Source organism: Capsicum annuum, chromosome 10 (assembly GCF_002878395.1).
Source record: "Capsicum annuum cultivar UCD-10X-F1 chromosome 10, UCD10Xv1.1, whole genome shotgun sequence".
Classification (NCBI taxonomy): domain Eukaryota; kingdom Viridiplantae; phylum Streptophyta; class Magnoliopsida; order Solanales; family Solanaceae; genus Capsicum; species Capsicum annuum.
This window is the reverse complement of record NC_061120.1, coordinates 565,907-584,227: the sequence shown is the minus strand read 5'-3', so window position 1 is coordinate 584,227 and position 18,321 is coordinate 565,907. Positions and strand designations below refer to the sequence as shown.

Sequence of the window (18,321 nt, the reverse complement as noted above, 5' to 3'; positions counted from 1 at the left end):
CCAACTAAGAACCTTTCGTGGTGCTGATCATATTCTTTCCTCTTTGAGGTTTTATAATATTGATAGAAGGCCAATGAGCCGTCTGCCTAGCTGGTGTTAGATTTTTTTTTTTTTTCTTTTATGCGTAAAAATTGACCCTTATAATTTGCTTTCTGTATTTTGAAGGGCTTTTGCTCGAGGCTTCTAGGAATTTGTATCTTCTATGCCCACATATGCTTGTGCATACGTTCATGCATCTTTATTGTCAGTGGTGTTTGTTCTTGTTTCCTTTACTTGATAGCAAGAATTTTTGTCCTTTGTTGAAAGCAGCTAAAATTGACTTTTAATAAAAATTGTCAAACTTGTTTGTGTTTGGTGGCTACTAGATCCGTGTTTATCCTCTCATCCCCAAACTCAGCCTTTGTCCACTCTTTGCTTTGCTGATTGTTAAGGTAATGGAAAGGACTCTGGAAAGCTTTCTGGCCGTATAGTTGATTCAGACATGCATGATGTTGGACGTTTCCTTAACAGGCTCTTGGGGTTGCCACCTGAAATCCAAAATAGGTCCATTCTCTATCAATTTAAATATGGATGCTTGTTCTCCACGTCTATAATAATACAAGTTTGTTTTGAACTCAGGCTATTTGAGTTATTTGTCAGCATTCTTGATCTTCTAGTTCATAATGCACGCCTTGAAGGACATCTAGACTCTGGGATTGTTGACATGAAAGCTACCACTGTTGAACTACAAGGGACACCAAAGGTTATACTGTTCCTATTTTCTCTTTGCGTTCTTACATAAAACATGTTGGTGACATCAACATATTACAGACTGTTCATGTTGACAACTTGTCCGGGGCTTCAACCATATTGTTCACTTTTACATTGGACCGTGGACTGATGTGGGAGGTATCTTACCATTATAAACTTGATTAGATAGTTACCATCCAATTTTTCTTTGTAACTTTTTATTATGTACCTGTAGTGTGCACTTGCATTGCTAGAAGAGAAGCAAAGGGATGAGCCTAGTTCAGCTAATAGTGGATTCTATGAATCCAAACGAGAATGGTTGGGAAGACGACATTTTTTGTTAGCATTTGAAGGGTATGGAAATTCTTGGTCGGTAATTTTCTATTTCTGTATGTTGACAGTTTGGTTTGCAATTGCAGTCAACCTAATTAAACTTGGTTTAATGCACCAGATTGTATTTCTTTTGCATACCAATGAATTATGTCTAGATCAATCAGTCAACTACCTTTCAAGCCTGTAGAATTTGAGATAGAAGAGAAGGCTTCATTGTATTTCAGTACGTCCAATGAGAAGCGGTATTTATACAAGTGAATCCTAACTAATATTGGGAAGACAATCAATAAAATGAAATATTCTATCCTTATAATTGTGCTAGGAAAAGGAAAAATAAAATCTCCGTATGACATTATGTTCTCCCATGTGATGCGTAGGTTACTGCAGAGTTCCTTTACGAAGTCCTTTGACGAGTCCATCATGTTTTGTCTTTGACTCCTAATATCATTGCTTATGGGTGAAATATTGTTTGGCTTGCAAAGTAGGAATCATTCTTATTTCTAGGTGACTTGAATATCATTGCTTATGGGTGAAATATTGTTTGGCTTGCAAAGTAGGAATCATTCATAGTTCTAGGTGACTTGCAAATAATTATGTTAAGACATTGATTACTCTTGCTAGATTTTGTAAGGAATTAGTACCCTGACAAGATGTTAGCTTCATTAGTGTAGAATTTGAGAAAGAAAGAAGAAAAGACTGACTTGTATTCAATGTCTCTACTTTCCATGAGAAGGGTATGTGTAAAAAAGTGAATCCTAACTAATTATGGAAGGACAATGAACTACAATAAAAGAAAATATTCTATTCATGTATTTACACTTGAAAAAGGAAAAATAAAGTCTCCTTAAATCATGCTAATTGATTAACACAATCAACAAATTCCAATCCCAAATCAAATGGTCTATATGAATGACTTATATCCTTTCCTCTCTATCCAAGTCCATTTGCTCGTGCATAGCGGGAGTTTAGTGCACAGGATTTCCCTCTAGGATAACTTTAGGATTTTGTATATCTCACTATATGCTACACAGGTAACCAGTTTGATCCCAACTAGTTGTTAGATCATCTATAGATCCTTTTTTTTTTTAGCTGAGTACACATTTATTTGGAGGGGGTCTAGTTCTTTCCGACAACTTCTCTCCATGTGATTTTTTGTTTACCTCATCTAATTTTAAGACCTTACATAATCATATTCCGTGTAGGACAACTAATTTATGTCTTGCTATCTTCTCATTTTAGCCACTATTCTTGCTGCTTATGTCTGTTATTGTATGTGATCATTGTAATCGTGTCCCATCTTTAATTTATTTTATATCTATTTTAGCCTTCGCATACAACAACATTCATCTATGTTAAACATTATTGGGCATCTTCCAATCTCATCTCGTATCCCCATTTAGAATTTTATCTAATTTGTATGTTATTAATTATTACTTTGATGAAGAAAGAATTTAATGGGAAAGCCTCATTATACAAAGCATTCAAATGAGAAGAGAAAATATGGTTCTCAACGAGTGCATCCAATCAACTAATCAATAGACCTCGTGGGCGATGGGTATGCAAAAAATTCATAAAAAACAAAAGATAACCCTTTAACTTTACAAATTCATTTTCTTACTCCGGGGGCTAGACAACATTGAGCTTAGTTCTTTTGTGTGTCTGGGCTTAATTGGGTCATGCCAAAGAGGAACCTCTGACACGCTGGGGATGCTTTCTTTCTTTCATAAGATATTGTTATTGTGTGTGAAGATCTTTGAAATAAAAATTTCTAGGAGGGATAGATTTGGTTCCACTAGTAGAGTTATAGACAAGATGTTACCACAAAACACGGGGACTACAAATCAAACTTCTTTATTCTCGATAGACGCTTATGTTTGGTGGCATTTTGGTGTAAACTAGAGGATTTATCTTTGAATACTTTTCCACATATTGGTTCCAAGTAAGTGCAGGCTCATGCATGGTCTAGGTCGCCTGTAATTGGATTTTTTGTTCTTAAATTTTGAATTTGGAGTTCTTTTAAGCATGCAACAACAACAACATCAACATCAACATCAACATATCTAGTGTATTCCCACATAGTGGGGTCTAGGGAGGGTAAAATGTATGCAGTCCATACCACTACCTTTGAAGAAGTAGAGAAATTGTTTCCGATAGACCCTTGGCTACAATGTTAATTTAGAACGGTAGTGGGGTTCTTTTAAGCATGCAATGTTAATTTTATTGATATAAGTGCCTTTGTCCAAATGCTCATGATTTGATCTTTCTGTTTCGTTGTTGTTGCAGTTCTGCTTCAGGAATGTATATGGTATTTCGTCCTACTGTTGGAGAGGCCCTTAGGTACGAAAGGCTTTTAATTTTACGCTTTAGGTTACCTTCTTCCTTTTACAAATTGACTGCTTCATGCTTTGCACCCTACCCTATCTTCCCCTTCCTTGTGTATGCCTTACTTAGTACTTCTCGTTGTTTAGGGAGATGCCCCTCATAGAATTGAAAGACAAGTACCGGAAACTATCATCCTTAGAAAAGGCTCGTCATGGATGGGAAGATGAATACGAAGTTTCATTGAAACAGGTAAAATTCTCTATGATCATAATTCTTGCAAAGTACCCTGATGAAAAGTGTATTGGGGCAGCTTCTTTGATTTTTTATGTGATAGGACATATGGTCTTTATCAGGATCATAGAATATGCATTCTCAGGTTTTTTTTTCTGCATCCTAATTTCACGTATAAATTAATTCGTTAATCCCTACTCTAAATCTTCTCTCCACAACTTTTTGAGATTGGTCATCTAAGAGCATGTATCATCTAGCAAAGTGGAAAGGAGTAATTCTTAGCAAGGCTCAAGGTGGACTGGGAATTAGAAATTTGAAGAATCATAGCAAAGCACTCAGATTGAAGTGGTTATGGAGATATTCTCAAGATCCTGAAACCTTAAGGAGCAAGGTGATCAAAGCTAAGTATGAAGTGGAAGATAACTGGATGACAAAGCCAGTTAACTCAGCTTATGGTGTTAGCCTTTGGAGGTCTATCAGAGTACTATGGCCAGCACTTAACTGTAAAGTCTCTATCAAAGTACAAAATGGTAGCAAAGCTTCATTCGGGAATGATAACTGGTTGGGAAATGGAACCTTAAAAGTCTTATTTGCTGATATTTTTGCTCTAGCTCAACACCAATAGAGATCTATAGCTAAAATGTGGTCCCCTCAAGGTTGGATGAACGACTGGGAGGTGAACAGTATAATAGAATTTCACAAGCAGCCGGAGAAATTCATAGGAACCCGGAGTGGAGATGACACGCTGAAATGGCAGGGAAATAGTCGTGGGAAGTTCAGTGTTAATGCAGCCTATAAAATGTTGAACCAGCCCAGAATCCCAATCACCAACTGGCCCTGGAAACATATATGGAAGAGTAAAGTACCATATAAGGTTGTTTGTTTCTCATGGTTATTGGCAAAGGAAGCGGTGCTCACACAGAAAAATTTAATCAAGAGAAAGTGGATTCCTTGTTCTAGATGTTTCTTATGTGTAAAAAAGGCGGAAACAGTTGGCCATTCATTTCTTCACTGCAACATCACTAACCAGTAATGACATAAGCAGATGGAGGATGATACCTGCTTGCATCTGGTGGACAATTTGGAGAGAAAGAAATTCTAGATGTTTCGATAACAGTAGCAATACAGTACAGAAGATCAAACTTATTGTATTCCGTTGTTTTGGTTTTGGTGCAATCAGGTCTATTTAGAAGATACTATATCTATCCTAGACACTTTAGGTTCTTGTTAGGATGGTAGACCTGATCTGCTTTCTTTTGCTCACATGTATATATGGTTTCAGTACAACCTATGTACTGATTCGTGCTTAATACATACAACCGTTACCTTCTCAAAAAAAATAAAAATAAAAAATAAAAGTCCCTTTGAAAGTCCCATTCAACTTCCAAGTTTTGCTGCCCTGATATGGGCCAGTTCATCTTATAGGAAAGAGACCTGGGTAAAATGGAGCAGTATAAATTGCTTCGTTCTCTTCTTCCTTTCTGACATAATGCATCTTTAAATATATTGATGCATTGAGAGAACTCAAAGGCTTGAATGCATCTTTAACTATGATTTATTAGAAGTGGACGAAAGACTGATGTAAACTGCTGAATAAAAGATTAACCTTGCTAAGTAGCTTTTTATTTGTGATTGCTGAGAGTATTTGGTAGGATGTGGATTGAGCTGGAATATTTTTTTAGGTTTTAGTGTATAGATTTTGTATATAGCTCGTATATCTGGGTTTGAATAGATGCATCCCTGCTTTCAATGTGTTTCTACTCTACCTTTATTTGATTGTAAATAGATAATAATATAAAATAAGAGCAATTTGATGTGAAGCAACTTGTAGTCCTCTTTTTTTTTTGGATAACCGTGGTGTCTGAGCAACTTGCTCTCACCTCGGCTCTCTGCTTTCTCCCACCATCACAGGTGCTGGGTAATTCTGTCCACCAAGGCTTGGACAAATGGAAGTGAAGCAAACTTGTACTTTCTATATGAAAATGTCGATTCCAGCTAGGATTCATAGAAAAGAAAACAAGGGGATCACCTTTCGTAGTTTCTCACCCACTAAAAGGAAAACTCATAGAGGGGCCTTTCCTGATTACTGATAATGAAATACCAGTGTAGTATTTGGGCATTTGTTGTTTCTGTTTCTTTTTTTTTTCTTTTTCTTTTTTTTTTTTTTAAGCTTCAAATGCTTTCAGAGCTCACTCTGGGTTTTATCTGCAGTGCATGCATGGCCCAAATTGTAAGCTAGGCAGTTTCTGCACAGTTGGTAGAAGATTACAAGAAGTGAATGTGTTAGGTGGGCTTATACTTCCTGTGTGGGGAACTGTTGAGAAGGCGCTCTCTAAGCAAGTAAGATATTCTTCTCTCATTTGTTATCTAATATCATTTTCATACTGGGAGATGTGCCACATTTGTGGTACATGAGCTAAGAAAGCCAAAAAGATTAACTCATCTTTGGCTTCAGGATGACTATCAATCCATTAATGCTAATTTGACTAGGAATATGCAAAAAATAAGAGTATCTCGTGCTATTCAAGAGACGGAGAAAGTCTGAAGATAAAGAAAGTTCATAATGAATAGAGTCCAAGATGGCCTTGTTATTATCAATGAAATGTTTTACTTGATAAAAAAATAAAATAAAATAATGAATTGAGCTCAGAATCATTCTCTTTTTGTGATGAATTAATTGATCTTTTTCATTTGTTTAAATTTTGATTTCAAGCCATACTACTTTGATTATCCTTGTTTCGCCATTTTGTGCATTAATCTAGAGCACCTTCGGCTACTAGGATCTCAAAAAGGTGGGAGATTTACTAGACTAGTTTAAAAAATGACATCTGCTCAGAAAAAACGTCTCTGAACATCTTCTCTTACGGCTACTAGAATTTGTTGCATGTCCACTGAAACCTCCTTTTTGTTTTTGATGAAGTAAAAGTATTTTCATTCATAATCATGACCAAAAGGGCCGTATGCACAGGTTATACCAGAAGATCAAGACCCTACATGATATGATTCTCTACAAACTCCTTCCAATCCTCTAAGCAACAAGGAACTTTTTGTTTACACCAAAAGAAAATAAGGGTGTGGAGGCTAATCCTCAATTGCAAGAAACTCGACTCTACACCTTCAAAAGCTCTCTTATTTCTCTCCCCCCAAACTACCCACATTAATGCAATTGGAACCATGTTCTATGCCCTTCGTCTTCTCCTTCCTCTCCTACTCTTCCAAATAAGCATCAGATCTTTCATAGTTCTTGGCATTACAAAAGAAGTGCGAAACCACCTAAACATATCCCACCATAATCTCATGGTAAGTCTGCAATGTAGAAGAAGGTGATTCATGTCCTTGCCCGTCTCCTTGCACATGAAGCACCAACTAACGCAGACAACCTTCCGCTTTCTAAGATTTTTCGCTGTCAAAATCACCCCTCTAGTGGCTAGCCAAGTAAAAAAACATACCTCCTCGGGACACTTGGAGTCCATATAGCATTACATGGGAACTCAACCTCTTCTCTAAGCAAAACTAGTAATGTACCCGCGCTATGCGCGAACAAAAGAAATTAATCATTAAAAATATTATGCGTTAATAAAATAAGAACAAAAACATTAAACGATTAAATAAAGATAAAGAACTTCAAGTTGCCTTAGCTAAAGCCTTGCGATATTCCTGTGTATTTAACTCAAAATTTTAGTAAGATGACATATCAACATATTGAAAATAAACCTGAAGGCATAGGGTAAGACATAGTAAATAAACCAGAAGGCATAAAGGTTCCTCAAGAAACTCACGGAAAGCTTTCTCAGAATACTCCTTCGCAACAGTTTGAACATAGTTAATCCTTGTCCCTCCCTTGTTTTTCTTTGGGCTTTTCCTCTGTTTTTCATCTGTTATGCAAGAGAGGCTTGATTTTACAAAACAAATGGAATGTAACTTGCATGCATTTTGAAGGAATTAAGCATTTACCATTTATAAGGTCTAGGATTAGGCAAAGCATGCTCTATAAACTGAGTTGCATCTTGCGGATTTACAACAGGTGATGGTCATGGATTAATAGTGATGCTTACAGAACATGATCATTCATGAAAAATTAGACGATAAACTGAATAGATGAGTTCAAAATTTGCCATATAAATCATCTCATAGGTACATCTTCATCATCAACCTCAAGCAGTGAGTAAGGTACCTTAAAATCGCTCAAGCTTCACCAAGAAGTGGAAAGGTTTCTTAAGATACTCCTTAGTAGCAGTTTGAACATACTTAATCCTTGTCCCTCATTTATTTCTCTCAGGATTTTCCTATGTTTTTCCCCTACTCTGCATGACAGGCTTGAATTTTTTTTTTTTTTTTTTCAAAACAAATGCAATGTGACTTGCATGCATTTTGAAGTAGTTAAGCATATGCCACTTATTAGCTACTCCTATAAGATGACAAAAAAAGGCTCTGAATTGCAGGTTGTGAATTTTTAGTAGATGATTGTCATAGTTACGCTTAAAGGACAAAGTAGAGAATAGTCAACATTTCACATTTGCCATAACGAAATCAAGCGAGAGGTTTATAAATATCACATTTTGTACACTATCTATTATATATTGAACATAGATATCATTTTAAGATCTACTGCAGCAACCATTCTTCAAAATCAACATAATAATTGAGAAATGGAGGATTGACTTTAGCTAGAGGGTTAGTTTCACTATCTCCTTTAGCGCATCGTTTCAACCCATTTTAATGCAAGAGAATATTTGCATACCTGTTATTGTTTTTCATTTGCTTCCTTTAAGAGTTTATAGATTGTATGAAGCTGAAAACCTGGGATACCTGAAAAAGAAAGAGAATGTAAGGTCACAAAAACTATAAAATGTCATTAGAATTGATATGTTCTCGTGAAAAAAGTGTGTGTGTGATAACTTTGAGAACATATTTAACAGGTTGATTGTAAAAATCTTGAAGGTAATATGGGAGGGATACATATTTGTGCCAGTCGAAATTCTAATATAATTAAAGTGTAAGAAACCAAATAATAAAAATTCTAAGATAGATCGCACCATAATTTTGAGATATATGATAAGATGGGCGTTTGAGTTGAACATCGTTAGAATATAGGACAAATATTCCATCCGTCACATTACCGGTAGCATTTGCAGGTAGTGATGGTAGCATAAATACAATCTAGCCACATATTATGGTGGTCTTTTTTACTGAAAATGCAGATACAATAAGAACTTGTAAGAAAGCAAATTCTATATTTTAGCAAGTGAAGTTGAGGTGATTGTTCTTATTCATTAAAAAAATATAAACCTGATATTTTCGCAGCGAGGTAGTGATTGAAACTCAACCATATAGGCAGACAACTTTAAAAAATAAATAGAGCAAATTAAGGTAGCAATTGTATCAATATGCCTATCGATGCCTGTATAAGTTAAAATTTGCTGCATGGATGCATGTGAATGTGATAAGCCCCTAAAAAAAAAAGAACCAATGGGAATATCATATGATAACTTAATCTAAAAAATTTATGTAGATCCCCATCCATTATAGAAAACTAATATGATACTTGAAATCTTCAATACAAAAGTTGAATATTGGCCAAATTGCCCTAAGCATGAATAGAGTTCAATTAACCAACTATAGTTAATTGTGCCATTTTACCTGCAAAAATGTATTATAAAGGTGTTGTGGTTGCCTTTATTTACATGTCATCAGTAGTTCAATAACTTTTTTAATCGTTGACAAATTTAATATTTTTGGTTACTGATATAATGCAAACACATGACAATTTCATTTCCATATGTAAGCAAGCAAGAAAATGTAATATTTTGTTGATTAAAATGTCACTTTTCTCTCATTCACAATGTTTGGATTGCAATATAATTTGGCGAAATTAGGACAATGACTTTTGCTATTTTTTCAGGCTTCAAAGTTACTTTGGGCCGTTTGGCCATGTGAGATGAAATCATGATTGAAATCACATGATGATTGAATATGACCATCATAGATATATCTATCAAAAATATCTTCTTATAACACACAATAGTTAATGTAATTAAGAGTTAAAACATAGTGTTTAATGTCAGAGTCAAAGTGGGATACTAACCTTTTCTGCCGATGGCAAATTAGTCGAGCAAAAATAGTGTAGTTGTCGTATACACATTAGCACGACAAACAAATGTGCTTCTGCTTCAAAAGTATAGACAAATCATCGAGAAATCTCACAGAATGAATTGAACATTCATAATTAAGAACTAATTCCCAAAGACGCATTAAGAATTTGGTTTGTAAATCAATTTTTTTTTTTTTTCGATAGTAGGGTTCTTGATATATAAATACATTTATATAGATTCATAGATGGAGAAAGGTTACCAATCGAATCTGCTGAAAATGGAGATTGCCGGTGTCTTGGTAGTAGAAGCAAATTAGATGCTTTGCAGTAAGTGAATTGCAGAATTTCAATAATATGCATCTAAACAGTTTGATTAGTTGAACTTAAAGAGTAGAAAATTTTATTTGCATGAAGTAACCCATTTGATTTGAACTGCTGCGCCACATTTAAGTTATGGATAATGTAAATCACATAACAGTTTCCAATTCAAAATGTTAACTGTAATGTGAGAAGTTGTAAAAAACGCTTATGAGATTAGATAAGTTTTTTTTCTTTTTTGATACAAAAGGGTAAATGAACCCACAAGAAAAATAATTTTTGTAGGAATCAATAATGCAAATTGCAATATTACACAGCTTGAATATGATAAAATCTTTTCATTTACTTCAATACTTTGTAATAATAATATTTTACTTTGAATTCCAACTTGCAAATTAATAGGATGTGGATGAGGATAATGAATAAAAAAGTAAAATATTTTAAATTATTTTTAAAAGAAAAACATTTGAAATAATTTTTCTGTAAAGCCAGGCAATTATGAAACATTATTTAAAGAAATCAGTCGTTAGTAAATAGTTAATTGGTTAATTAAAGTATGAAATTTCAAAAAACTGGCTACATTAACCTGTCAGTGAAAAATTAAATTTATTTAAAAAATATTTATAATAAATTTAAAAATTAGTGGTAACTAACAAGTAACCTAACTATATTTTTTGTCCTAAAATACCAAGTGGGCTTATTCTTGGGCTGCCACTTGGCTTAATGTAAGGCCTTTATCCTCTCCTTTTAATAATAAATAGATTTTCTCATAGAAAGACTTCAGATAGAACGCTCCATGACTTCCAAGATGCCACAACCACACATCAGAATTATCCACCAGATTGATTTGCCTGTGGAGTAAGTCTATCGATCTTTGAAACTCTCACTTCCCAGTCCTCAAAATCTCTTCTAAATCTCACATCCCAAAATGTCTCTCCACCTTGTAGTCTTCTGTTGAATTATCAAGTCTTGTTGACTATCTTATACAAACTCTTTAATTCATCTTTCAAAATTATATTCCCACACCATTTATGCACCCAAAAATTTACTCTCCCATCTCCAACCTTGAATGAGATATTTTCTACAAAATAATCTCACCCCTTCATAATATTTCTCCATAAATCACTCCCGAAAGGCAAAACAATATCTCTAGTTTTCCAATCCCCATCCTTAATCCCATATTTATCACCTATCACCTCCCCATCCCCCCATCCTGAACCGCCATATCCGTTTGCCAATAAAGATTTCTTGAAGATTTTTAAATCTTTAACTCCCAAACCTCCCCATATTTTGGGAGATGTGACAACCTCCCACGCACCAAATGAAACTTCTTCGCCCCATCCGCCGCATCCCAAAGGAAATCTCTATGAATCTTTTCAAACTTTTCAATGACCAGAGTTGGAGAAAGAAACAAAGACAAGTAGTAGGTGGGGATGCTAGAAAGTGTGCTCTTCATAAGCACTCTTCCCACCCTTGGATAAATATCTTTTCCGCCACCCTGCGAGTCTATTCTCGACCCTCTGAATGACTGGTTTCCACATAATGTGATCCATGTGTGAAGCACCTAATAGAACTCCAAGGTATGTGGTCAGAAGATCCCCAACCCTACAATTCAAAACTCTAGCAAGTGATCCAATATCATTCTCCTCCCCACTGGATATATCTCGCATTTCCTCAAATTGATTTTAAGTCCTGACACCGCCTGATACCAAGTGAGTATTTGGCCTGGACAATCTAGTTGGGCCACAAGTGCATCACAAAATACTAAGATATCATCCGCGAACAACAAATGAGACACTGAAAACCTTTCAAGTAGCTTCCCAAAACAGTTTTATCCATCATCTTGCTCAGGGAACATTGGAGATAGAGGGTCTCCTTGTCGCAAACCCCTCGAGCTCCCAAAAAACCCGCATGGATTACCATTCACCAACACAAAATCTCACAGAAGAAATGCAAAAGTAGATCCATTTCCTCCACTTTTCCTCAAAGCCCATTTGAAGCATAATGGAATCTAAGAAATTCCAATTCACATGATTGTATGCCTTTTCAAGGTCAAGTTTGCAAAACACATAGTAGTCCTTGCTTTCTCCTAGAATCCACCACTAAGATGTTTGCATGAAACATCTTCTTTTCGCTCATTTAATAATGTCCAACCAAAAGCAGAGAGTAACAACTTTCTACAATTTCCGTAGTTCCCTTGGTACTGGATTTCCTTTCCACATTTTGGAACATCTGGCCACTGTTAGGAACAGTCAAGTGGAGCTCTCAGAGGTTAAGGAAAGTATTCCTCAATTGACTAGCCATTGTGCAGTGAAGAAACATGTGTGTCAGTCTCTTCCCTCTAACCACTCATGTGGCATCAGTTAGCACAAAGTGTAAGGCTACTTTATGAATATTGATTCCTGTTCAGCGTCACTAATACTTTCCCGGCTGCTATTCAGTATTCAACCAATAGGGTGGCTGCTATTCAACCAATAGGATTCCACTGAAACTGCCCTCTGTATTTTTATGTCCTCTGTCCACTGATCCAACTTGAATCTGGGTTTCTACCCAACCTCTCATACTTATTCAATAACCATATTTCCCAGTCATTATCTCAGTCCTTGTGTCCCAACATTATAGTCAACTATGAAGCTCTTATGTTGTTTGTAATTGTGTATTTTTTATCTTACAGCCAACAAACAATTTCTAGCTACCCCACACCAACATGATAATGCCTCCATCCCTACTGTTTTCATAGATGTTGTGGCAGATTCATTTTAAATGGTTATCTTTTGACCTGAAGGTTCTGGGTTTTTTCTCTTCGTTTTTTCCTTTGGCACATGCATTTCTTTGTGAGGCAGATAGATGGTCATGACCGACTTTTTCCATTTTTCATTATGTAAACTAGCACAATTGAAGTTACCAATGGATTAGATAACATAACATATTGTGATTTGTGCCAGTTTTTGGCTGGAAACACTTGCCTGTAAATTGAGTTGAGTATCAAGGTTCAACTACAGTATTTTAACTGTCAAATAGCAGTACATTATTTCCACACTAATAGGGAGTTTGTAGGTTTAGAGTGAGCGAGCTCAATCTAAGATTTCAAGATTTCTCGATGCAATTGAAATTTTGCTTAAGATAGTCTGTGCTTTATTTCTTGCACTGAGAAAGATATGTATTTTTCAAAGTGTCGTTGCACCAAACTCAATGATTTATTGGTTTTAATTATTGTGGGATACAGGCTCGCCAAAGCCATCGAAGAATTCGCATTGTACAGATTGTAACAACTACTGACAATCAACGGATTGTAGGGTTGCTTATTCCAAATGCAGCAGTAGAAGCGGTGCTTCAAGGTTATATTCTTTATTCTCTACTTTAGAATTTTATAGTTGTCTTCATACATTAAGTAATGGGCCACACAACCAACTTGAGGGTTTTGATTCCTTTTGTCAACTGTCCGACATTGGGTCAGGGATGGTTTATTTATCTCCTGAATGGTTTTGGGTAATCCGTACTTCAGTATCCATCTTTTTGGATTGAGTTAGTCCAAGGTCTATTTCTTACCACAGTATTGGAGTAAGGTCCATCCATGTTATTGTGTTTCCCAATGTTGCGCTCCATGTTATCTTATCTATGCTCTAGTTGGCATACATGGGCAAGGCAAGTGTTGTCTGTCTTACATGATTTTGGGTAATCATCACCTTACAAGCTACATTTTGGGGTTGAGTTAGTCCCAAGGTCTAATTTTTAAAAACCTCTAATTATCTCACGTCTATTGGCATTTAATTAGAAAAGTTCCATTAGTCTGTCATTTTATCTTTCTGGATTCCGGACCAAATATTTCTTGTCGGAACCATCATTTGTACGTGTTCGTATCTGTCATGTTTGTTTCTAAGGTAGAAGATTTAAGAGAATACTGTATAAACACAATAATAAAGTGGATTACAAAATGGTTTCCAATAGAGCCGTCAATATGGACTGGCCCAGCCCATCAAGGCTAGCCCACATGGGCTTTGAAACATGTCGGGCCAGGCCGTCCAGCCCATCAAGATACTGGGCCAGGAAGTAGCAAGCTCAACCCATCACTCTGTGAGCTGCGGGCCTTGATTGGCCAACCCACTTTTTTTAAAAAAAATATTTCTTTTGTAAATTTTTTAATTTAAATTTTAAAATGTTTAAAATAAATATTTACAAAGACAATATTACATGGTGTTACTACATGCTAATCAAGTTTCAAATTCACAAAAGTATCCTAATATTCTACGTAACTTAATAACATTTGACATGATATGGTTCGAACCAAATAGATATATTTATAAGCAAACTCAACAATTAATGATTAACAATAAGACTAGCTAAATAGAATGATAGGTTAAACTAATGAGATTGCAATGACTAAGGTCTGCGCTACAAAGGAGAAGACGTTTTCCCTTGTCGAGAGTGAAAGCGATCAAATCCTAAATAGTAAATAGTGTTTATTTAAATAATTTAGGATTTTGATTATATTAGCATAATTAATATTTACAGATTTTCGATGGTTTAAGTAGACTTTAAGTTTAGACATCTTTAGTACTCTGTTTTATTTTTATATTAATTAATTATGTTTTGTTTGGCCCACGAGCGGCCCAACCCATATACAGGCTAAAAAACCCTGCTCTTCAATGGGCTGCAAAAATCTTAGACCAACCCTATTAAATTACAGTTTAGACCAGCCCAACAGGCTTGACCCATATTGATGGGCGACAACTCTAGTTTCCGGATTTCCCAGGTGACACATCTCGCAATAGTAATGTTTAATTTGTAAATTCAGAGTGCTATAGTGAATGATTCAGTGAAATCCATACTTCACTTGTCTGGTCACCTTGCGATTTAGACGATTTTTTTTTGAGAAGGTAACATTTTTTGTATAACCATTTGCTGCATAAAAGCTGCAGTCGTCCATGCTTATAAGGGAATATAGGAAGATGTACTAAGCTATAACCTACTTACAGAGATCCTAGAACATCAATAAAAATTCTATTTTTTCCATGTATTCATGTTTACACCAAAAATAGAAAAGGGCTAGACACTTCATCTTCAGTTTCTGGATAGAGATATAGTTGTCTTCAAGACACCTTTGATTTCTCTCTTTTCAAACTGCCCACCAAATGCAAGCAAGGACAATCTTTCATCTTTCTTTTTGTTCTGAGTGAGTGCTATATTTGTTCCAGCGCTCCAACACTTCCAAGTGTATCTCTTGGCATCACCCACATGATCCCTTTTAAATTAAGGAAAATCCTCCAAAGCTTTATAGTTAACTTGTAGTTTAAAAGATGGTTGGTTTTCTATGATTCTTCTCCACACATATAACATCTAGAGCTTAGGTGAAACCCCTTTTCTTAATTCCTTTATGAGTTAGAACCGCTTTCCTGGCTACAGGCCAAGTGGACAAGCCACTTCCTGAGAATTTGGTTTCCAATTGACTAGTTTCCAAGGCCAACAAATTTGGTTGTTAGAATGATTAAATTCCTTGTAAGATGACCTGACTGAAAATCTCCCTTGTTTATCCACTTGACATGTAAGAGTGTCTTCCTGAGAGGAGGGGCCCTTGAATAGATTGAGGGTGTTATAGAATTATGCCACGTTATCTATCTTCCAATCATTAAGGTGTCTTCTGAAGTTCCGGTTCCAATCACGAGCATCCCAGACTTCTCCTACTGTGGCATCTTGTTGTTGGTTCAGGCTGAAGATAAGCGGGAAGAGTCGTTTTAGTGGATGTTGGCCTCACCAATTGTCTGACCAGAAAGATGTTTTCAATCCGTTGCTCACTTGATGACTGCACTTGTGAATTTTGCCCCCAGATTTCTGATTGACCTCCATAAACTTACTCCGTATCATACTTTTGAGTCAGGGACTTCTTACTGCAATTAATGTGGAGCCCAGATATAGCCTCAAATAGAATGAAAATCAGCCTAAAAATTCTGTCCTCTGTCAGTTCCGCAGAAAATTAATGTATCATCAGCATATTATAAATGAGTGATTTCAAGGTTATTGACAGCCCTTGAATCTACTCTTAAACCTGTTATCCAGCTGTTTGATTGAGCAGTTTTCACCATATCATTTAAACTCTCCATGGCAATGATGAACAAAAAAAGGGATAGTGGATGCCATTTCCCTGTTCTTTCAGAAAAAAAGAATCCAGCTGGTGAGCCGTTGACTAGGACTGAGAACTTGATGGTGCTGATGCAATAGTGGATCCAGCTTACCCATTTTTCTCCAAAACCCATTTTCATTAAAGTTATGAGTAGGAAATTCCAATTTAGGTGGTCAAAAGCCTTTTGTATATCTAGTTTGTAAAGGATACCAGGTTCTGTCTTTTAATCTTGAATCAGCACATTCATTGACTATAAGAATGGCATCCATCATTTGTCTCCCCTTTATAAAGGCCCTTTTTTTTTATCATCCACCAGCTCGTGCATCACTTTTTGAGTCTCTCAATCAACAACTTTGGGATGATCTTGTAAATTCTGCCTATAAGACTAATAGGCTTGAAATCTTCCAATTCTTTGGCTTCCACTTTCGTGGGCATCAAGGCTACATATAGCATTGAAGCTTCTTTCAAATATGCCTCTTTCATGGAAGTTTTGGATAGTGGCAATGACTTAAGTGTGCACTACTTCCCAACAATGTTTGAAAAAGGCCATTGAGAAACCATCTGTGCTAGGTGCTTTGTCGTTGGCAAATGCTTGGACACGGGCCCATATCTCTTGTGCTTCAAATGGACTCTTATGTGGAGATAGTGGGACAAATTCTCATGTTATAGTGGGGTCTCCAGTTTTCTATCTCTGAATAAAGGTTTTGATAAATAAGAGATGATGTCCTTTTCTTTTAAGACGATATTGATAACTGTTATATTTTGTGAATGATATTTCTTTATTAGTTAAAGATACGATTTGTGTTGAACTTTTGTTGGCAGATTTGGCATGGGTACAAGATGTTGACGAATGAAAGAAGTGCAATTAAGTTTTGTGTCAAAAATCTAAGATTGCAAAAGTTTCCGGAATAGCCTGGCAAGTGCAGTTGTCTTAATACACTTTCAGAAAGAAGCTAGTACCTGCATTTTATTGTGGAAGAGAAGCAGTCTTAGTTACAAGGTCCATGGAATCGAGCGCCCTCGTAGCGTCAAAATTCTTTTTGCATCATTTTTTTGGGGATATCAATTCCTTGTAAATGAAATCATTGGGCAGTTGTGTTTGCTGGAAGTTCTGCCACCGTTGAGTATCTCGCCTTCAATTTAGAATTCAATACAGTTATCTCCCAGTTCGTTTTGACTCCAAAAAAGCGAGGCGAACATGGAAAAGTGATATTGTTCACTAGGTCATTTCGAATGGATTCATAAAATTTGGAGTCAAATAGAATCCATTGATTGTATTTTAGAAATTCATGGACTAATACACGAAAAATCGAAGTAATCTTTAATTCTTGGCCGTGTACCCAGTACTCCAAAAAAGTGATGTGGGTCTTGTAGAGACAGAATTCAAATTCAGTCTGCTTTCCTTGTATTAATCCGTGAATTTTCCAAAAATGACTAACCAACTATGTTGGGCGCCAAGTGGAGTCGATCCAGTAGAGGCAAGTTCACTAGGTCGTTGCACGTATCCCTGAAATTCATTGGCTTGGCTAATGCATGAAAAATCAAAATAATTCTTAATTTTTGGTTTTGGCTCATATGTTCTAATATAAGCTGTCATCCTTTACATGCTTGGACCCCTGGCACACCCTCGCAATCGTGAGTTATAGCCTATTGTTTTGGCCTGAAAATGGTCCATTTTGTGCAGTTTTGCCAGTTTGACCACCCGTAGGGCCATGCCGACCCAAAAGCCACACTCCCACGCTCCTCAGCCTGCTTGGGAGCTCTCGATCATTTTTTGATCCAAAACACGTTTGGACCTTGGTACACTCGCAATCGTGGGCTACAACCTACTGATTTGGTTCAAAAATAGTTTGTTTGCGTCGTTTTGTGTTTGACAACCCAAATGGCCTCGTTGACCCTAAAGGCCCACACTCCCTCGCTCCTCAGCCTGTCTGGAAAGCCCTTGGTTGATTTTCGGCTTGAAACATGCCTGGACACTTGGCACATCCAGCAACACACCGATTTGGTCCAAAAATGTCTTGTTTATGCTATTTCGCTCGTTTGACCAACCAAACGGCTTTGTCGACCCTAAAGGGCTACACTCCACCACTTCTCATCCTACTGGGAGCCCCCGTTGATTTTTGAGCTAAAACATGCGCGGACCCCGGGCACACTTCTGCGACCGTTGACTATAGCCTAC

General features: G+C 36.4%; 1 protein-coding gene across 2 annotated transcripts in view; it reads left to right on the top strand.

The window, feature by feature from the left end:
• LOC107845291 (protein FORGETTER 1) overlaps positions 1 to 17,467 on the top strand; it is a 48,871-nt gene extending 31,404 nt beyond the window's left edge. Inside the window, exons 24-32 of one of the 2 annotated variants that reach the window (XM_016689524.2) lie at positions 432 to 543; positions 619 to 742; positions 811 to 888; positions 965 to 1,083; positions 3,346 to 3,399; positions 3,531 to 3,633; positions 5,827 to 5,955; positions 13,251 to 13,362; positions 16,965 to 17,467. In XM_016689524.2, coding sequence (XP_016545010.1) covers positions 432 to 543; positions 619 to 742; positions 811 to 888; positions 965 to 1,083; positions 3,346 to 3,399; positions 3,531 to 3,633; positions 5,827 to 5,955; positions 13,251 to 13,362; positions 16,965 to 16,996 — 863 coding nt within the window. In that variant the 3' untranslated portion in view covers positions 16,997 to 17,467. Of the gene's footprint in view, positions 1 to 431; positions 544 to 618; positions 743 to 810; positions 889 to 964; positions 1,103 to 3,345; positions 3,400 to 3,530; positions 3,634 to 5,826; positions 5,956 to 13,250; positions 13,363 to 16,964 lie in introns of those variants that run through there. The other variant, XR_007046022.1, reaches the window with a different exon arrangement.
• Positions 17,468 to 18,321: the final 854 nt, after the last annotated feature.